The sequence below is a fragment of the Sabethes cyaneus genome, chromosome 2, assembly GCF_943734655.1.
Source record: "Sabethes cyaneus chromosome 2, idSabCyanKW18_F2, whole genome shotgun sequence".
Lineage (NCBI taxonomy): Eukaryota > Metazoa > Arthropoda > Insecta > Diptera > Culicidae > Sabethes > Sabethes cyaneus.
In genome coordinates, this window is record NC_071354.1 from 231332987 (window position 1) to 231356092 (window position 23106).

The window sequence follows — 23106 nt, forward strand, 5'->3', positions numbered from 1 at the left end:
AACGTGCACTATAAAATGCCAGATACGCTGATTTGCTGCTTATGTTAATGCTTATTAGTTACCAGGAGTGGGTATTTTAATATACAAATTTGCAATTTTTCCTCACAGTAAAGTAGAAAACAACTCCCCTGTCCCCTCATTGCATAGCCAGAAAGCGGATAGTAATATTCGCCATGATTGTACAACATTTCGCCGAATATCATTTTGCGAAAAACCTTAAGCGGAATGTACCATTTCACGGAAAACTTTTTTGCGAAAATTACCATTTCGCGATCCTCTCCTTACTCGCTGTCGCTCGTTCCAGGAAACCCAGGAAGTCCTAGGAAAATAAATAAACCTCCCTCAGTGGGTGACGCTTTCGACGGCGGGTCGCCGGCAACTCTCGCGGCCGTCTCGTTCTGAATGATCTAGTGTTACTATAGATAGTTTTTGTGGTCTTGTTATTGACTAATGTTTTATGGAAGAGTCTCGAATTTCTCGAGTTCGATTAGATTTTGAGTTTCGTAAAAATTTCTGTTTTATTTGTATGAGAGTCCATATCCCCCTACCACAGGGGTGAGAGGTGTCTAACTATCATAAAATAAATTCAAGATTCCAAAATCTCCCACATGCCAAATTTGGTTCCATTTGCTTGATTGGTTCTTAAGTAATAAGGAAATTTGAATTTCATTTGTATAGGAGCCCCCCTCCTAAACAGGGGAGGGGTCTTAATTCATCATAGAAAAAAATTCTGCCCCCTAAAAGCCCCACATGCCAAATTTGGTTCCATTTGCTTGATTAGTACTAAAATTATAAGGAAATTTGTATTTCATTTGTATGGGAGCCCCCCTCTTAAAAGGGTAAGGGGTCGTAATTCCCCATAGAAAAAATTTCTGCCATCTAAAACTCCCACATGTCAAATTTGGTTCCATTTGCTTGATTAGTTCTCGAGTTATGAGGTAATTTGTATTTCATTTGTATAAGAGGCCCCTCTCTTAAAGTGGGGAGGGGTCCTAATTCACCATAGAAAATATTCTTGCCCTCGAAAACTTGCACATGCCAAATTTTGTTCCATTTGCTTGATTAGTTCTCGAGTTATGAGGAAATTTGTATTTCGTTTGTATAGGAGCCCCCCTTCTTAAAGTGGGGAGGGGTCCTTATTTACCATAGAAAATATTCTTGCCCTCGAAAACTTTCACATGTCAAATTTTGATCCATTTGCTTGATTAGTTCTTCAGTTATGAGGAAATTTGTATTTCATGTGTATAGGATCCCCCCTCCTAAAACGGGGAGGGGTCCCAATTCATCATAGAAAAAAATTTTGTCTCCAAAAACACCCACATGCCAAATTTAGTTCCATTTGCTTAATTACTTCTCGAGTTATGAGGAAAATTGTGTTTCTTTGGTACAGGAGCCCCCCCTCTTAAAGTGGGGAGGGGTCCTAATTTACTATAGAAAATATTCTTGCCCTCGAAAACCTTCACATGCCAAATTTGGTTCCATTTGCTTGATTAGTTCTCGAGTTATGAGAAAGTTTGTATGGAAGCCCCCCCTTTTAAAGAGAAGAAGAGTTATAATTCCCCTTATAAAGAGGGGAGGGGTCTCAATTTACCATAGAATAAATTCTTGTCACCGAAAACACCCACATGCCAAATTTTGTTCTATTTGCTTGATTAGTTGTCGAGTTATGCAGAAATTTGTGTTTCATTTGTATGGGAGCCCCCCCTCTTAGTGGGGGGAGGGGTTTCTAACCATCACTAAAACCTTTCCTGGCCCCAAAAAACCTCTACATGCATATTTTCATGCCGATTGGTTCAGTAGTTTTCGATTCTATAAGGAACATACGGACAGACAGAAATCCTTCTTTATAGGTATAGATAAAGTCGCCCGTTGTGATCGGATTTTGTTACGCTATTTTTGAATGAATCCTTCGTACAAATATTGTTTTTGATTGCTTCTTGCAATGCTTTAACATTGCTGTATATTAACTTACACAATTTACTATTATTTTATGCTTTTTAATCAATTTTGAATATAGGTCCCACTTGCCCCGGTAAATGGGGCAAGTGGGATCAATCGCCATAATTTTGAAAATTCTCCTCCAGATTCATTTCATGTAAATTGATAGGCCTTTTTCGTAATGAATCCTTCGAAGTGATACCACCGAAGAGTTTCTGTGCTAAAAGAATTTTGAAATAATCATAGGTATAGAAAACACAGTGGAATAAACCCAAACTATGCATTTTTTAGGTCCCACTTGCCCCGGTGGACCTTAACTGATTACGAGCACGAGCAATTAGGAAATTTAAACTTGGCTTCTTGTGTCAAATTTACAGGAATGTTCCAGAGCATTTATTACAACATATTAAATTGAAAATTTGCCTGATAACATTTGCAAAATGTTAAGCTTTCGTACTCCTACGTGAACCCCACGTGTGTGCCCCTAGGCACAGACCTTCGTACTTTTTTTCTTGCGATTTAAATCTACAAATCCAATGCATTCTATGATGATTAACCACCCAGTTAGCTTCGAGGTACGATGCTGGTATAACAAGCCAGTCATCGTATGTTCGAATCCCGGCTAGGCGGTGCTGCTAGATAGAGTCTGCAGGACTGTTGCACTAGCCCCCATACCTGTCCCGTACTCTAACAGCCGGCCGCAAAGTCTGTCGATAAAGACGGGTCAAGTCTTAGAAGGACGTTTTCAGCCCAAGGCTTTGCTTTGCTATGATTTTTATGAGTAATGATTCGAAAAACATCAACTAAAGGCTGTTTCTCAAATGCTACTAGGCTGTAAACAGCGAGTTTGGAAGACGTAAATACCCAGTGATTGGTATCTTTTTTCCTCCGCTGGGTTTACGTGTATGTTTTGTTTTGTTGAAAGGCACGAATTTCTACTAGGCTAGACATGAAATCACTTAAAAGCTCCCAACGCCGTGAAAAGTCTTTAACAAACTATCCCAAATTACCGCATAATGCACCGAAAGAGCAAGGAAGGTTAAAAAGGTAAAGAAAATAATTCTAAAATCCAAAGAGTCATTATAGAAAATGATCCACAATTAAGCTGGAAAGGCCTTTGATAAATTGATCCTAAATTAAGCTTAAAACTGTCAATAATGCTTAGAAGTTCCTTAAAGGAAGACCTCAAACTAAAACTAAGATATTTCAGAACAGTAATCCAGGACGTTCAATTTAAATTGAATATATTTAGCTCCAGTTGTGCTTTTATAGGCCAGAACAGGCCTTGAGAGAGATTCTAAACGAAGCTTAAAATCGGAAATAAGCTTAGAAGTTTAACCGCAAAAAACGTTTCTGAAGTCGGGTCTCGAGAGGGCCTTAACACTGACGAATCTCAAATTATGCTTATGAAATTATTGTAGGGTAACTGTGGGTAAGACGAACAGGGTGGGTAAGACGGACAGGTGGTTGATTCTACCAGTTAAGCATTAAAATTCGTAAATGTTTTGATGGGCATTCAATCATCTTGCTATCTCATGATGTCTGAACGTTCTCATCATCATTTAGAACTTTCAAATTTTGATGAAGTATAAAAAAACTGAAAATCGGAAGTGATGCTGCGTTTGGATGTAACTTTTTTGCCATCGAAATTAAGCTTTTTGAGTGGATTAATTCTAAAATGTTACCAATAACATGAAATATTTCGATTTAATACCTTTTCAAGTAACGTCTGCATTGAAAAAAATAGGTTGTTTTATTTGCGTATGAAAAATTGCGAACGCTTTAAAAAATATGTATAATGATGGGGTGAAATGGACAACTGCTAATGTGGGTAAGATGGTCAATGAACATATCATAATAAAATTGTTGATTTTGCTTCTTAGTGATATATCAAGCATGTAAATGAAAATTTAACCGGCAAATGCGAGCTTCAAACAAATTAGCAGCAGCCAAGCATGAAATAGATTTTAAAATGCTTGTTCATATTGCCGCTGTCAAACAATTTTCGATTGGTTGCCACTGGTGGGAGGGGGTGGACAACCCCCTTCACTTTTTGCACGTTACGTCACCATATTTTACGTATTCAATTCGTTAATGGTCAAAAATAATAATATGCTCTCAGTTGGGGCGATTTGGAATACCTATCCATCTTACCCCCACACATTGTCCGTTTCACCCGCAGCACTAAAAAAGTTCACTTTTTCGGACCATTTTTAATTCTCAAAATACACATTGAAAAACAGTTTTTTTTTAAATATTTCACTAGCCGCTCTTGAAAACAATATATTGAACTGAAGTAAACTGTATTAAGGTTTCATAAATTATAAGTTCTCTGTTGTTATTAGATGTTCTTCTTAACCTGTTCGTCTTACCCACAGTTCCCATACAGGCTTATAAAAGTCCTAAAAGGCTTCAAATGTAAGTGAAATCATATCAAACCTAAAAGCACCGGATCGACGAGCACCGCCTCTAAAGGCTCGAAAAGGCTTTCTATAAAATTATCAAAATACTAACTTTAATTTTTCGGGAACAATTCGCTTATGGAATGTAGGTCGTACTTAGAAGCCTTCTCTACGCCTGTCGGCCTTGGGCTGCCAGAACATTATGCTCCGAATCGACGAATAACGTTTCGAAGTGGCAGAGAGATCTTTCAAGTATCTCAATCATCTTAAATAAGGCTAAAACACTTCTAAACTCCAAAAAAAGACATTTAAAAGAATTAATCCCAAAAAAGCTTACAATTGTCGAAAAACAATGATTCTAAATTTAAATTTTTAAAATTTCAGCGCTTCTCAACGATGGAAAAGGCCTTCGTAGAAAATGATCGCTAATTAAGCTTAAAATTCTCGAAAAACTCTTCTAGAAGCCATCTAAAATGTCTTCAAAGAAAATGATTATAATTGATTAAACCTTAAAATTGCCGAAAAACTTTGCTCATGGCCAAGAAAAACCTGCAAAGCCTCTTATTTCAGCCTACATTTCTTTTCTTTGCTGTGCTTTCCCAAATAAAAACTTTGCTGTTATATAGCAATACTGAAAGAATGTAGCACTCATAGGCTTTAATGTGTTATAACTCTTTTCACAAAAATGCAAGTAGTTTGCTAAATTTTATTCAATAAACATCAAAACCACTGTTTGTTTCTTCACTAGCACGTAATTAGGCTGAAAAAATAGAAGAAACCGCTTACGTGTATCCGCTCTTGATGATACTTATTCTAGAAATTAAACAATTGTAGGGTTTATTTCTAATTTCCGTCGTAGTAAGGAAAGCCACTCTAATTTTCATCATATCTTAGGTGGATTTAATGAATACTCCAAAAGCTCTGCTGCTGATTTGACTCTAACACACTTACCTTCCGATCCGTGCCCTTTGAATTCTCTAAAAAGCGATTAATAAAGCATTTGATTGAAATTACGTAACTGACTTTATATCCTAAATTCGTCGTACCTTTTTAAAATCCGTCCATCAAAATTGTTCATCGTCCGAATTAAAAATCACAATAATGTTTACGAAGCTAGCGCGCATGTATTTGTGTAGGACAGCATGACAAATGTGCAAAATTTCTGTACGTCATGCAAGTTTTCCCGGCTGCAGAATAACAACAATGCGTTGCGTGAGTTATTTTCATTTTATGAATGACGGAAATTGAAACGATTAGTCGACATTTTTTTCTTCGTCGCACGGAAAAACGTTGGAAATTTGGCTGCTAGGAATTCTTTAATGAAAAAAAGCTTTTAAATAGATCTCAGCTCACGCGTATGAGAGGTTGTTGCCTAAAATATTAGGGAATAACTTATTTTTCATTGTGTGTCATAAAAATCGCCGATATTTTTAATGATTTGTGTTGGATAGAACGGGAATAGGCAATTACGACGAAGCAGCAACATACGCTATCACAGTATCACAGAACAATTCTACGTCTTTTTATCAAGGAGGAACACAAAAATTCTCCTCTGAATATGAAAATATCAATAAATTTTTATTCATTAGCTAAAAGCTCTTCTTGTTGTTAATTCTAGCTAGAGATACTTAGAGAGTCGCCATCTCAAACAAATAATTTAGCAACAATGCAGCTGCGCCTGTCAGTGTTGGCGCACGCACAGATTATTCTGTGATCAACTTTAAAATCAACTTTAAAAATAATTTGCAATGACCTTATTGTTGATTGCACAACTAAGAAATTACGATGGGTGCGCTCGCAGTATCACCCATTGAGTTATTCGAGGGATTACTTTTTTTTTATTATAGTCACTTTAATCAGCTTGGGCCATTAGTGACTTCTGCGGGGGTTGGGATTTGAACCCGGGTCCTTGGCGTGAGAGGCGTGAGTGCTAACCACTACGCTGGAACTGACTCCATAGGGATTACTTTATAACTGTTATGGTTTGTATCATTTACGCGCTTTCGGTCTGCTGGAAATTCAAACCACACAGACACTACAATAGTGTCCCATGCCGGAACAATCCGCAGTTTGTCACTCCATTTTATTTTGCTACAAAAGCTATGAAAAGTGTGTAATATTACTTAAAATGTTATTTCGGGGATCATTTTTGTATTATTTTTGTACCAATTTTTTCCCTGCTAACACAGTTGTTTTATAATAGTTATGGCAACTGGTTATATGACTAATTCTGGTTATAAATAAGTCGCCGCAACTAGAAGTACCAACACTGTGTTACTTAGGTTGTTTAATGTTCCTTTCGTGAGCTTTACAGAATCCGTATTCTGAGAGAAATGGCACAGTCGTACTGAATTGTGCAAAAAAATCCGTGTTAAAAGTTTCATTCAAATCGGAGTGGGTAACTTTTTGTTTGCAGATTTCATCTGGAAAGGCTCCAACGAGTGCAGTTTTCTGTTGGATTTTTTGCTTTTATTTTTCTTTTAATTGATTTGTACGCTTACGAATTCGATTGATTTAGTTATGCCAACCGAAAAATTAAGTTTTCGTGCAATGTTTAAAATACAACTGTCACATAAAACTAACATTGAAAACTTTGACTCTTTACTAGCTTCCGGATTTGACCGAAATTACAAACAGCGTGCAGGAGCTGGTATCCGGTAATATAGCGGCGGCAGTACGGGAAGGTGTCGATCAGCTGAACCGTCTCAAGCAGAGCCTGGAGCGAGCCGTCCGGGATCGTATTCCGTTGGTTACGGCAGCTGCAGATTCTACGGGACGAGCAATAAAGTCGGCTTCCGATGAGCTAACATCGAAGTTGGGAAGCGTTTCAAACGCAATCGGAAACAATAGCTACAAGCACCTGGATCAGGCCGATGATTACATTGTTCAGTACGGTATCTACCGGTACTACGTTGGGTTGGCCATTAGTTCGGTACTGTTGCTGATTTTGATGTGTTTAATCTGTGGCCTGTTGTGTGGAATCTGCGGAAAGAGACCCGACGGTTATGGGGATGACTGCTGTAATAAGGGCGCTGGTGGCCGATTTTTGATGTTGTAAGTTGCAAAGTTATGTTTAAGTCTAAGTTATGATAAAATGTTAAGCCGATTTTAATGTTTACAGTGGAGTGGCCATAATTTTCCTCACCTTCTCCGTGATATTAGCTTTTACGCTGGTTTCCTTCCTCGTCGGAAGCGTCGCCCGACGGGGAGTCTGTGACTCACTCAAACATCCCAAAGAAAGTCAAATAATCGACTACGTCGATACGTACCTTAACATCAACAAGTACTACGAGCAGATTCGCAGCCAAAATGCACGTTCGAAGTGGAAGCTACCGCAGGACACCAACCGGCAGGTTGATCCGATCCGAATTGTCGAGCTAATCGAGTCATGCAAAGCTAACAATACTGTTTATCAGGTTAGAATGGTAGTTTTCAACTCCGGACTTTACCTTACCAGAATGGTTTTTTACAGGTCCTAAAATTGTCAAATTTCTACGATATTCATGATATCCGTCAGTTCCCGGAGGATTACGGTATCATAAGGGAACTGAATGCGCTCAAAGAAAAGATCGAAATCGGAACCGTAACTATTCTGGACGCTGAAGCTGAGCGAGATGTTCAGTATCTACGGGATTCTCGCCTAAACGATTTTGCTTCGTACAAATTTGTGGATCATGTAAGATTTTCTGCAACTATGGGTCAATTTTGAATTTACAATAATTTCCCTTTCATTACAGCTTACTCAAAACATCACACAGAACAACCTCAACGACATTGCCAACAAATTGCGCAAAGTTGCCGAAGATATTCCTTCCAATAAGGATCTCAACGATATCAAGGTCAATCTGAAGAACCAGGCTCTACACTTATCCTCCTACCAGGTGAGTCCAAAGCTTGATTCACCATTATACAAACGTTCATTTTTCATCTTTTCATTTTTCTGTAGTCAAACCTGGTGGACCCGATGCTGCGGTACACAAACGAACTGATCGAACTGTCTACCAAGCTGGAATCGATGCTGAAGTTCGGAAAGGAATCGTTTGCCGTTGCAATCGACGAGTTTCTCACGCAGATCAAAGACGCCGAAGAGTACATCAACAAGCAAGGTCAGCCGTTTGTCGAAGCCGTTGTAACGGAACTGACGAACGGTTTTCTCGATCAAATCCACTCGTATCTGAACTTGGTGATCGACTCGACCACCAAAGAGCTGGGCCGCTGCGGCCCGCTGGCTAACGTGTACGACTCGATGACGGTTGCTGCCTGCAACCGGATTGTGGATCCATTCGTAATATTTTAACTCACAACTTAAACCCAGAAATCGATGAAAGTTTTTCCCATTTTTTTAGAATGGATTTTGGGCCGGAGTCGCCTGGTGTTTGGTGATCTTCCTACCGACGATCGTGCTGTGCGTGAAACTGTCGACACTCTATCAAAAATCGGATCCGTACCCGGGACCGCTGGTCGAATCGTAAGTTTGTCACACACTATTACTAAGTAGCGATTACCCCGGAATGCATCCTGCGGATCATTGATACTACGAGACTAATCACGTATTTATTTACTTCGGTAGTCAATAACCCATGCGCACATTAAAAACACACACTTCTCATCTATTGTAGACGGCAAAGTTTGACTCAAAGTTCATGAATCTATTGGTTTTTTTTATTTTTACTGTTATCTTTTCAATGTTCCTTATTTGTCATGCACTTTTGGTAGAGTATTTTTACCACGACCCACCATCTCTTAACTACTAGATAATCCACTAGATTATTTTTAACCTAATCAAATGTACCGTAGAATCTATGATTATTTTTTAAACTATTATTGTAAATAAATGTAACTTTTTTAATAGTGTTTGGTTGTATGTAACAGTTTTATTTCCGATTGATTCAGTCGTAACACTCGTTTTTGGTTTATTTTTGATAAACTAGTGTAGAATAAACTAACCTAAATATGTAAAATACTACTGACTCGGTAACAGAAAGCTGTGGAACCTCTCTCTCTCTTGGAAGTAGATTTGTTTGGTAACAGCTGTTTTGGTAAGTTGCGTTGGTTGTCTATTTTGTGAGTTTCTTTGTCGAGTTTGTAAAACTATCGAACTACCTACTAACTACATTTCTGTCCCGGTTGCTGGCATCACTTTAACCCTGTTTGTTCATTTAAATTTTTGCTGTGGTTCAGATTGTCATTGCATTACTATATGGATACATGTTTCTTTCTGATTTTTTTATATTTCTTGCCCAGTTAGGTGCAAATGTAAGGAAAGCATATTCTCTTTGTTGGATCGAGCAATGAATCTAGAAATCGATTTTGAATATTCAATAACCGAGTTTTGATTGGCTCATAATCAAATGAAAATCAATTTTTGTTAACAAATTTTCTATTCGTGCAGCGGGAATAGACAATGAAATGATATGATTGAAAATGTTTGATCTAACTTACCGACTAATCACAATTATAAAATGCCAAAATGAAAGATGATAAGAACTATGAAGATGAAGAAGGTAATAAGTCATATTTCTTCTCATATAAAAGAAATATTTCTAAGCAGACCTTTGATATCCCCACGACTTGCTATAAATGTTTCTGATTGGTTAAGGAAGTATACCGCCTTCCATTTTTCGGTTCTCCCAGCTCGCTCTTCAGTACATAGTTAAAGATTCTGCAAAATGACTGGACCGGTGAATGGAAAGTTAGAGCCATATCTGGCCAGTTTGTTCTCTCTATACCACATTGACCTGGAACCGAATACAGATTTACTGAGTTGTCCTAACTTAGTTCCCGTAAAAGGTAAAAGCAATTCCAAAGTTTTTTTGAGAAACACGTAAATGCTTTAAGTGCTTTAAAAGTCGCTTGGCAGTCCGAGATATTGATCCAGTCTAGTTATTGATAGAACCATTACGAACGCTAGGTTTTCCCTCATCCAATGCTGAACGAGAGCCGAGAGGGTTTCTTGCATAGTGAATAGGTTATCATAGTTGGATTTAGGTTTCATTCAATCCAATAATATGATTCTAATTTACCGATTGCTCGCAATCATGAAACACCAAAATAAAGGATTACAACAAATAGTGAATCACAAGAAAGCTTTCTCGTAATAGTCGAACTTGTGCCGGAGTCAAATTTCTTCACAAAAGAAATTTTTCTAAGCAGACTTTTGGGATTCATATGGGATCCCCCGTTTCACCTGCGATTGCGGTTCTTGTGCTGCAGCAGCTGGTGATACAAAATCACAAAATCTTCTGTACTGAAACTACTTTATTACCTTTGTCGCTCTAACAGGTAGAAGTTTCAGCAAACTCAAGTAATCGGTATGTTCCAGTATGGCCTTCTTTGCTAGGTTTAGGGCTTTCAGCATCCTGTTAGACATCACTTCGTCGAATTTTTTTTACGAACTATGATGACTAAGTCATCAACGAAATCCATAACTTCGAAACTATTTACATCTAAGCTGCTCAAGAGATCATCAATTACCTGTGACCAGATAATAAAAACTCTGGGATGTAAATGTCAATAGGTACCTTCCGAAGAAACTGTGCCTAGAAGAGCTCCATAGGATTAGAGCAAATGATCTGAACTGTCTTGTCGTTTAACATCTTGTCGATTCTCTTTAAATAGTTTACGACGCGTTAGGATGGGTGGCGCCAACGGGAGACCATTTCTAGCTCCTTCCAGCTTAGTAATTCACCTTTTACGGCGAAAATTGAGGTGCCCAGAAACGGTTCAGGACCAATAAACTACCGAGATGATCCCAAACTAAATTGGGTGCGCATTTGGTGGACTTGAGAGCCAGTAGTGCAGACTCGCTATCCGCAAGGATACCGATTTTTACATGTTTATATTAGCCTAGAAGTATATCTGCTTGGAAAATGATGAGCCATTTTCCTTGTGGAAAGGCTATGGGGCCCGATCACGGGTTATGCATCGCTATCCTGCCAATTTGAGTTGTACGTTTATGATGGTGTAGTTGAAAAAAACGGTTTGTTATCCTCACCATACATATACTTTCGTAGATTGCCTCCCAGCACAGACTCCTAGTCCATATCGCGATTTTGTATTCTGCCAATCACTTCGAACCCCGTTCCTAGCTCGTTGGTTGTTTTACCGCTCTGGTAAAATTGGGCTGTGCCACCACGGATTCTGCACACCTTTTCGCCCTTGCAGAAGATCTCTTCTACAGTGTCGCGATGCCGAAGTTTCGGGGATGTTGCTAATCGAGCAGCACCCTGTCGCCAGCCAGAAATTCAGCGATTTACAGTTCCAGGTACCAGGCATCTATGTCCATGTCCTTATTTTGTCGTTTTTGTTCATGCCGAATGTTTCAAATAGAATTTCCTTGCTTGTTCTTAACTATTTTGGTTTGAATAGGTTGCCTTACTCAGGCCGCGCTGCCGAGCCTCGTGATAATGGCAGATGGCAGCCCCAATTTTATGTGTGGTGGCGAGATAACATATTTCATAATTCACCGCCTGCTCCGGATCAGACGCTATTGTGAGCCGCTCCTAAACTAGAGTACAACCGCGTACTAGCCTGAGGAATCGTCGAACCACCAGCCGCCCCTATCATGAGGGCAAACGGCTGACAAGGCTATTCCTCATCGCTACGCTTTGCGTTCGCAAAAGTTCCTCCTTCCCTGTCGTGTAGTGTAGGGATAGGTTCTGGACCAAAACCTGACCTGGCTCTAGAGCTTGCAAATTCATCCGCTCGTTCATTCCCGGTTATAACAGAATGGTCAGGAACCCAAACCAGATGGACGGCATTCAGATGTTGAATCAGCCGAAGAAAATGCGGTCTGGTTATCAAAACAGAAATAGGTGATCTTGCCTGTCAGTTCTTTCTTAAGTACAAGTGCAAATTGTGGGCTCCACTCATAACTGTAAAGATTTCAGCTTGAAAAACAGTGCAGTAGCTTCCAGCTCACGGCATTCCTCCAACTCCAGCACTCGCACGGCCTTCGTACAAGGAACCGTCGGTATAACAGACCACATAGCAGGAAATTTTCCTTCTCATGTAGCCTGACAACCACTCCTCTTTAGGAAGAAAGTTACGTGAGAAAGCCATGTACGGAAAAGTACGCATGAGTGTTACTTCGCTAGGAGTAAGAGCAAACTTGTCCTCTGCAACAATTTGCGACCAGAATCGAATATGACCAATAAAACTGGCCACAGAGTGGCCAATCGCGTGTAGTGCCTCTTACTTCAGATGGAAGTGTAGAGGTTCCCTACTAGCACGGTTGTTACAAAGTTGTTGTGGTAACCGGAATATGACTAATTTTAGTCGTAATTCGGTTGCTTCAACTGAATGGACCTAAAGTGTGCTACTTGGATTTAATATTGAAATTAGTTAGGGCTTAGGGTCATTTTCTAAGAGCAGTAGTAGGAGTAGTAGCAAATGCTTCAGACTTCAGACATTGCTGTTGAACACATCCTTTAACCCTCTCTGTCCCATGGTAGCACAGGTGCTCCATGACTTCTGATACTAAAATTGACCGATACAATTTTTAAGGCATTCAAATATGAATATTTTGATTTTATAACGTAGTAAAACCATTGTTTTACAAGCTGTATAGTTGCATTTGATGAATTGCTAATTAATAGCTTTTTTACATGATCAAAAGCTGTAAACCACCAAAACACCCCTGGGACAGAGAGGTTTAATGATGGTTTTACCTTTGTATGGACAATCACAACTTTCCCTCTCTGCCACCAAAACTATCATAAGCCAGTATTGTATTTCTCAAAACGTGTAATATTAGTCATTGGACGCATAACTTTTGATTAAATAAAAATAGTAAAGAATTAATCTGCGTTATCATTTCCAACATTGATTCGCATTCGTCAATTTCTTCGGAATCAACTGAAAGCAGCCCTCATTATACAGACCTGAATGACCAGATATGGTTAAAAGGTCTTAAATATAAACAAACAAACAGACCCCTCATTATGATAGATTGATTTAAGCTATATTTATCGCCTAACATAATATGGAATGTCACCCTAGCTGACCCGACAAACTTCGTATTGCCACAAATCAAACTGTGTTGTACATAAATCGTGAATCTCGGATGACCTTTGTCACAATCTTGAGTTTTGCAAGTTTCTGGGAAGTTCATGGGTGTTTTAATATACAAAATTTCCTCACAGTAAAGTAGAAAACAACTCCCCCCATTGCTTAGCCTGATAAAATAAGGCGGATAGCATTTAAATATTCGCCATCATTACAAACCATTTCGTCGAATACCATTTTGCGGAACACCAATTCTCGATTGACCACAACGCGGAATATACAGTTTCGCAGAATACCATTTCGCGAAAAACTTCACGCGGGATGTACCATTTCACGGAAAATCTTTTCGTAGAAAGTACCATTCCGCAGGGGTGACCCAACTGAAGGAAAGTAATAGAGGTCAGTAGATCTAGGAAAACAAATAAACCTAGATAGAGGTGATCTCTACCCCCCGCAGCGGCCGTCGCTTCCGACGGCAGGTCGCCGGCAACACTCGCGGCTTGTGGCCGTCTCGCGCTGAATTATCTAATGTTACTATTGATAGTCTTGTTATTGATTAATGTTTCATGAAAGAGTCTAAAATTTCTCGAGTTCGATTAGTTTTTGAGTTACGCAAAAATTTGTTTTATTTGTATGAGAGTCCTTATCCCTCTACCACAGGGGTGAGGGGTCTCAAACCATTATTAAAAAAAATTCCTGCCTCCAAAACCCCCCATCATGCCAAGTTTGGTTCCATTTGCTTGATTAGTTCTCGAGTTATGAGAAAATTTGTATTGCATTTCTATGGAAGCCTCCCTCCCTCTTAAAAGGGAGAGGGGTCATTATTCTCCTCCTAAAGAGGGGAGGGCAATTCACCATAGAAAAAAAAATTGCTTGCAAAAACACCCACATGCTAAATTTGGTTTCATTTGCTTGATTAGTTCTGGAGTTATGAGGAAATTTGTATTTCATTTGTATGGGAGTCCCCCCTCCTAAAAAGGTAAGGGGTCCTAATTCATCATAGAAAAAATTCATGCCACCAAAAACACCCACATGCCAAATATGCTTCCATTTGATTAATTAGTTTTCGAGTCATGAAGAAATTTGTATTTCATTTGTATAGGAGCCCCCCCCCCTCCTAAAGTGGGGAGAAGTTTCAATTCACCATAGAAAAAATTCTTGTCTCCAAAAACACCCACCTGTCAAATTTTGTTCCATTTGCTTGATTAGTTCTCGAGTTATGCAGAAATTTATGTTTCATTTGTATGGGAGCGCCCCCTCTTAGTGGAGGGAGGGGTCTCTAACCATCATAAGAATCTTGCCTGGCCCCAAAAACCCCTATAAGCAAATTTTCACACCGATCGATTCAGTAGTTTTCGATTCTATAAGGAACATTCGGGCAGACAGACAGAAATAGTTATTGATTTGTATGGAGCCCCCCTCTTCTTGGGGGTGGAATTTCTAACCATCATAAGAACCTTCCCTGGCACCGAAAACCCCTACATGCAAATTTTCACGCCGATCGGTTCAGTAGTTTTCGATTCTATAAGGAACATAGGGACAGATAGACAGACAGACAGAAATCCTTTTTTATAGATATAGATAGCAATACAATCGAAAGTGTGTAAAGAATTGCAAGCAATTAATTGACGCAGCTCTTTGAATGATTCTATGATGCTTCACTTTGGAAATAGCTGCGTCACATCACATGCATGAATGTTCCTCGTTTTCTATCTTCTATTTCGAGTATATTATTACAATTATCTATAGACGGCTGAGAAGAAGGAATATTTGCTATTTAGGAATATTTGCTTTATAGGAACTCATAAAGAACACGTAAAGTTCAGGACTTCAGTTTCGTTTAGCTTCAATGCTGAAATGTTAAAATTGATTGTAGGTAAAGGATAGTTTCACACTTTCACATAAACGTTTGCTTTCAGGACATCAACTTGGTTTAGGTTTAATCGAAACAAATAATTCTTTACTTATTGGACGGGAAGATCTCGTCACTTTATTTCTAAATTCGTGGTAGTCGAAGTCACTAGAGTATAGATTAGACGACAAGGTCGTCAGAGTCCATTAATGGCAGTCAGTATGGCACCGAATATCCCTTTTTCAGTGTACCAACATGCTCCCATAGACTCGGAAAACCATCACAAAAAAAATAAAATTAGTTCAACTAACCTGCTAGCCGTAATAAGATCTCGCAACTGGAAGTACGAAGTACATTGCATTCTGCCCAATTAAAATTCATTACTATATTTTCTCTTTTTCGCCGTCGATTTTTCAGTAAATTTTTTCGGCCGTTCCAGTCGTCACATCACTCGACTTGAGACACAGAAACTTTAATTCACCACTCGAAGATATTATAATGATTTTGCCCAAACTGCCCAAACCCAAACATTTTATGCGATAGAACTATCTCGTTCACCAGATTATCATAATAGATTATTACCTACTATTAGAAACTCTGTTCTCGTCGTGAAAGAATTTTTGAAATCACTAATAAATGCGACTGGACTCTGACGACCTTCACCTTAAAATGAACTCAACGTTTAATTAGAACTCATCGTTTAATTAGAGCTCATCGGAAATAAAGTAAGTTAAAAATATATCAAGCTTCAAGCACAAGCATGGGGTTTTTGAACACAGTCCAGAACATTTGGTGGGAAGTCTTGTAGTAAACCCAGAACTCTCTCGAGGTGAAAATAATAAGATCGAATTATTATGCTGTTTTTGTATCAAATTATCTTATTTTGCAGTTGTATATCAAGGTAGTCTGTATTGCTTTTTTTACGTACTTTTCTCGAAGCATTAAGCTTCGAATTAATCTAGACTAGTCGCACACAAGATTATTTTGGAGCTATATTTCTCGTTATTTCCACAAAATCGATTATCAAAGCGAGAACACGCTATAGAATGCTCAAATAAATGAAGAAACAAACAGTGACAAATAAGAAACAAACTTGTGTCGAAGTCAACGTTTTCCACTTACAGAGGGGAAACTTATTTGGGGCATATAGGTCATCCTGATTATTACGATTGCGGTCCTAGTAGTGGCGCGAGCGGTAATAAATAAGTACGATTGACTGCGTCTCTTTTTCAAGTGTTTGGAAAAAACTAAAATTCCTCCATACGCTGAGACCAAGAAAAAATAAAATTTAACGGTTACCAATAGTTGCAAGCGAACGATATCGGCGTAGTCAGATGGATACAACTGCCCACAGGCAGTTTGCCCAACGGTGACTAATTTGATGTCTTGAAAGTAAACTGTGTTGGTGGAAAGTTTTGATCAAAACCCTTTCCAACCAATATATCCGTAATGTTTTAGAATTTAATTTTAAGGAGCTGATCGTATTCATACCAATAGACAACAGACCAATACCAATTGGAGAGATTTTTGTCAATTTTTCGTATAAAAATGATATTTTTGTCAAAAATTAGTTTTACATAGATTCTGAAGGAAAATGGTTACAAGGAAAGTCGAGTTACTCGCGCTCGTGTCCTATTGTAAATATTTACATTCCAAAACCATTTTGGATCTCAAAACAAATTTGAGTTTTGTTAGTAAGCTCTTCATATATATATTTAAATGTCTTCTGTTCTATTACAAATTGTAATAATTGTAGTCATCTATCTCATTTCTAACGATGATCTTCCCGATGAAGGTGGGTTTGCATGAGCATCATTTATTTCCATTCTAATAAACTCCCATTATTTAGCGAATCTAAGTAGTAGGTACATATTCTGCCAGAACATTTCGTCCGCCGTCTAGTTCTTCAAAGCTTTTGTTCAATACCGTTTCATTTCACACTTTAACAGCTAAAATAAATAGGATTATTTTTCTTTAATTTTTCGCTATGCCAAGGTTTGCAATTAATCGCGTCCTGGTTTTTTATATTGCACTTTTCATTAAAGCGTTTCTGTAAGCATACCTTAACACAGCTTTTTATTATGTTTGATTTAAATTGGCGCACCAAATTTGGTTTCACAAAATTTCATCTTGTACGTTATTTCATGGATCTTTGTTTTTTTATTCCGTTTATGTGTTTGTTTGTGTACTAACCGACTTGTGTTCGAGAGTTTTATTTTTGTGGTATCTCTCCCGTCTAATTGCAGGGAGTATCTGTACGATGCCTACAGTGAACGGGACAATATTCCACTGGCGAGGTAAGTATGCGGCTGGTGCACTAACTGCATCTCGTGTCGGTTTTTTTCTCTCTCGCCGGACAAAGCGAATACCAATGTTCACAAACTACCGTGCTTTAAATATACTACAACTAGACAGATAATCTTTTGGCAGCTTATTATTTTATATCTAAACATGTTGTCTCGTATGTTTATGGTGCATCCCACATATGATTACATACACACACTTTCGTTCATACTTTGGATTTACCGTTACTAATTTCGAAATTTGAGTCACAATTTTATAATACATTCAAGTAATTTTTTACAAGAGTTAAGCCACTCATTGATTCTAATCGTGTCTTTTTTCAGTGGTCCAAAAAACAAGCGACGCAAGAAGAGCGACCGCCGCCGGGACTCGCGCGATCGTCGTGACGTGTACTACGAGGATGGAAGCCCTTCCGGGGGTCACAGTCGAGAGCCCCGCTATAACGACATGGCGCCAAAGTGAGTATCAGTGGCCGAACGCCAGCCAGCCGTACACGGTCGAATAATAGCAATTCATTCCCTTCGAAGCGAACATTTAGAAGCGTGCTGTGGCTGAACGGCCCACACGCGACCAATCCGTAGATTCACGAACACATGGCAAACCGCACACAAACAGTTACTCGTTTAGACCATTATCTAGCCTTGTAGAAGAATCAGTAGCGATCGTTGCCTTTGAATGTTTCACCCGATAAGACCGCGCGCCGGTGAACTCACCGCTGACCCGTACTCTACTAACACTCCACCAAACTCCTTATACTCTTCCAGTGTAGAAACTCAAATCCCATCAATACTAACCAATAGCAGTTTCGACGGACGTGGGTCCTCGCTGAACCATTCCGACTCCACGGAACTTAGCAACTCGCCCGCAAAGCTCCCACCGTCACCGAACAGGCTGCTTAGCCGTCTGTTTCAGCGATCGTTTTTCGAAGATTTCCACCGAATCGGCAGTGATTCCAGGTATCGGCCAGCCAACACTGACGATGCCGTCCATTTTGGCTGGGAACCGAACGTGAGCCGTAGCAATAGCAGCGTGGGCTCGATCCGGTCGATAGGACTGCTGGCGAGCCGAACTCCGTCGCCTCTCGACTTCCGGACCGTTTCGTTCCGGCAGCCCCGTTCGCTGGTCAACAACCTTGACAGGGGGAAACGATTGGGGCGAGCCACCCTGCGGGCTGATAGCTTCTACGAGCGATACTAGACTAGCCCACCCAAATCTACCAACAAAATGAGCCGACAAACAGGTTTTGGTTAGGGAATTTTATTCTTTCCGTGCCTAAGGTCATTCGTCCTACATTTTCTAGAAATCCAATTTGTCCGCACTTCATACGACAATCGTCACTTACCGTTCGCTAACTGACATGCCTGCAGCACACCTCGAATCATTCCTTCGAGGCCGTATCCGGCAAGCTACCACCCAAAAGCTCCATCATCCTGTATAATACACACATTTGTTTCCCTATTTTTTTAAATAGTTGTTAGCTATCTTCATTTTGATAGTGTCATCCTATCTCAGTGTCATTTTATTTCAATCAATTTTGTCCTGCAATTCATTTGAACTGCTTTGCTCTGCTCTCTCTCTCTCTCTTACAACAACTAAATCGATGTGATGTGTACTCATGCCATACTCTTTCCTATAATAATTCCTCTTCTATCGAAAGATGCAACTACGTCTCGTGCAACGGCGAAGGCAGAGCGTACCGACAATTTTAGACTCTAGCTTCCCAGGTCCATCATCCTACCGACCGGCTTTCGCGGTGATGCGCAGCGAACGGCGTGTGAGTAAAAAACGGGTCAGATAGGTTACCAACTATCTGCCCTCCAGTGTGAACCTTTTCCCCTAGACTGCTGTTGGTATCTCCTACCGTACGTACACTAAAAGAACTATCCTGCATCCATCATTTTGTCTAATACTATCGGAAACTGCGATGTGTGGTGGATCCCAAAAAGACATGTCCCTCTTTATTCATCTGTTCTTCACACAGAGTGCTTAGCTCCTTTAGTGCTACTTTTGTTAGGTTGATCATTCCTTAGATTAGGAAATTGGTCGGTTAAAACAAACACGTGTACAGTTTTTAGTCTTTCTCCTTGCATCAGGTTTTACGATTGTCAGAGACCCCTTTCCCCGTTGTTCAGTTGTGAACAGTTTTGAAACTATTTTTTTTATTAGATCCAGTTTAATGCACAGTACTATTAATGCACGATTTTATTTGTTTGTTTGCCTTTGAAAATGTCTTTAGCACACCGTTTTCTCGTCAATTAAGTTATATTGGTTGAACTTTGACAATGGATCAAATTTTGTTTTACCGAATTATCTAATTAGGCGATAAATGATGACAAGAAATAGTGAGAGTTCTTTAAATGCGAAGGAGAAGGTTGTAAACAGACTTTTAGGGTTTCACTGGGATCGCCCTTTTCACCTGCAATTGTGGTGAAAATGTGCCAAATCGCATGGACACACTTAGATGGCAACAACATCTGCAATGAGTACAAACATTAGCAATGAGAAGGAGAAGAAACTGAAATTTCTAGACATATTGAGAACAAGAAAAAAATGGAAACGTCCTCTTTACCAAAATTTATAAACGGAAGGCATTTGTACTTCTGGTCTGAGTTTTCTTTTCTACACCTTAATCGAACACTATGATTAAATTTATTGATCGTGCCATTGATCTGTCAGACAGACACAACGAGTCGATGAACAACACAGTAAACCTAGGCTAATTTAATATCTTGAAGTGTATCTTGTAAACTGGGTTGGTGTAGCATTGTATATTTTTCACAACGACGACTACTAGCAACAGCACTTCACCGGATAATTTTAAAGAATTTGGGAGGAGCAATGGTTGGAAAATTCGCGAAAAAATGATTATTTGAATCAATGAACTTCCCCTATGAACATACACTATTCGCCTACCTCGTCGATAATGCGTCCATCGGCTTTGAATTTTATCACGAACATAACCCCATTCTAAACATTGGAATTCGTTCAAAAATTGAATATTGATCATTGAATGTGACCGATTTAGCGGCTATCGGATGCCCGGGGACGACGGAAATATTCAAAATAATATCACCACCAAAAAGAATAGTTTGAGGTAGTGTTAGTTGCTTTAGAAGCAGCAGAAGGTGTTATTTCGCATTTTTGCGTTGCACACGATAGGCGAATTGAACGCTTATCTGTTTGTCACGATAAAATCGTTTGCCGAAGCTCGGCGTTTATATTCATTTTGCGAATTTTCCAACCTTTGGGGAGGAGGATAAACTACCATTCCTCCGGTAGGTAGGATGGAAGCTGTGGTTTGTCTCATTTAAAAAAATGGCGATCGGCTTTAATTGCCGCCTGCAAGGGACTTCCCTAGATTTTGTTACATCGTCCATCTCCAATAGCAATAGAATTTGTAAGGCAGCATCAGGCGGGCTTTAAGGGTGCCCATGCTACTGCAGATCAAATTTTCACTCTCCGATAAATCCTCTAAAAATGTCGGGAGTACAACGTACCCACGCAACGTATGTTCGTGGATTTTAGGGCAGCATTCGATACAGTCGAGAGCGAATATATAATAGATAATGCACGAGAACGATTTTCCGGATATACTGACGCGGCAGTAGCGAGTAATGTGCTAGGTACGCGTTTGGGGGGCACTCTCGAATCCCTTTTAATCGCGCAGAGGGTTGCGGCAAGGGGATAGACTGCTCGGTATATTATTCAATACCGATATTAAACGTGTGATCCAACTGCTAGCCTTCGCAGCCGACCTCGGCATCATTACTAGTAACCTTAAGATGGCGAAGGCAAGCTACGCCAGACTAGAAACAGTCAAAAAACAGTCAAAACCCCAATATATGGTAGGAAGAGGCTCAAGAAAAATTAACGTCCACCTCCCAAGGACAGTGACTATTGACGGTGATGAACTGGAAGTGGTTGATGAGTTCATATATTTGGGATCTCTGGTCACCGCCGACAATAATACGAGTAAGGAGATCGTGCGATGCATTCAAGCTGAAAATCGAGCCTACTTTTCCCTCCGCAAGACTCGTCGATCAAGGAGCATACGCACAAGCTGACGGAGTACAAAACGCCAATCACACCGGTAATCCTCTATGGACTTGAGAGTGTAACTTTGCTTACGAAAGACATGCGTACATTTATTGAAAAGTTTACGAAAAGTGTTGCGGACTATTCTCGGCGGAGTACAAACGAACAGCGAAGAGCGGCATGAGCATATGGGTAACGAGTTGTAGGCACAACTTGGAGAGATTCTCATCGTACACCTGGAGAAAGTTGGGAGATTACGGCGGACCGGTCACGTCGCAAGGATAGGAGGAATAGAGGGGTTCAACGTGCTAAATGGCTCGACGATTAGAGAAATTCTCAATGGTGCTGGAGAGAAATTGCAGGAATCCTCTATGCTGCTAGAAGAAGAAGAAGAAGAAGAAGAAGAAGAAGAATGATCGGTTTGTCCACTCAGCAACCGAAAATACACTTTAAGTACCAAAAGTTCGGCCAAATTGCCTGAAACTACAGCGAACCCTACAGGAACAAATTGTGCAGACGATGCTAACAAGCCAGGCATTAACTTTGATGCCTGACCTTTAAACAGGTGGCGGCTAGTGAGTCACTGTGAAGTGTTGTAATTGAAGAGTGATGTAGCTATCAATTCAGAGTCATACCGAATCCAGGGGAACGGGAATTTTGGGTAACAGCTAAAGCGACGGCAATATGAACGATGAAAAGATATTTTTTTCATAAAGTTGTCTATTACGGAGAAGAAGACTTTGTAATTACAAAAGTTACCTGCGTCTATTTGTAGTTGTTGCGTATCTCCAAGGTGAATACTAAAACGGTTCGCCAAGATACTACACAAACTGAGGAGCTTATTGATCGGACACCGACAACAGACGACATCTTGATCAGGTAGAAAGCAAATTACGCAGAAATTCGAAACAGTTGTGGACGGAAGATAATGGTCTACATATGTGTTCCAAATTGGGCTTTTACAGTCGACGGAAAGTGTGAACTTCAGCGTCATATTTTGGAAACGTATTCAACACAACCGCAACCACCCATGGCCCAGATATTAGCAACGCCATTCACTATGCTCATGTCGACACTGTTGATATGGATGTTTTCTGCACCAGTGCGGAGTCGGCTGTTGCGGCACTCGTGAAGCTGAGGCCATCATTTATTGCTGGGTCAGCCGGCGTCACATAACAAAACAACTGGGATAACTGAACCGACGTATATCATAACTGCTTTGACACTATCGACTATGAAATACTGTCCGCCAAGTTTCGACATTCAGTCCGCATTGCGTTGTTCTCCAAAGAAGTAATTTAGGATCATTTCTAATTGCTCTCTTCTTCCATTATGTCTCCTTAAATCTACCAAATCGGTGCGTCCTGATCTATGCGAATGTTTTGAAAATTAACCTGGTCATCCGCAAGTTCCTCTTCTGTTGGGTACCCTCACCACTGCGTCCAGCATTTTGAACTATTGTGGTATGCCCCGTACAGTAGCTTCAAGCTTACCTGTCACTTGTTGAGGAAGTGATAGGCTGGTAGCTGGAGCGAGACAGGTGCCAATACTGCAGTCTGCGCCCTACTA

At 39.9% G+C, this 23106-nt stretch overlaps 1 protein-coding gene across 3 annotated transcripts in view; it reads left to right on the top strand.

Annotated features, from left to right (window-relative positions):
* Positions 1–23106, top strand: part of LOC128735100 (prominin-like protein) — a 134419-nt gene that overhangs the window by 105069 nt on the left and 6244 nt on the right. For 2 of the 3 annotated variants that reach the window (XM_053829588.1, XM_053829589.1), the window contains 8 exons: positions 6949–7394; positions 7462–7756; positions 7813–8016; positions 8078–8221; positions 8287–8625; positions 8687–8808; positions 17445–17495; positions 17826–17960. In XM_053829588.1, coding sequence (XP_053685563.1) covers positions 6949–7394; positions 7462–7756; positions 7813–8016; positions 8078–8221; positions 8287–8625; positions 8687–8808; positions 17445–17495; positions 17826–17960 — 1736 coding nt within the window. The remainder of the gene's footprint in view (positions 1–6948; positions 7395–7461; positions 7757–7812; positions 8017–8077; positions 8222–8286; positions 8626–8686; positions 8809–17444; positions 17496–17825; positions 17961–23106) is intronic. The other variant, XM_053829590.1, reaches the window with a different exon arrangement.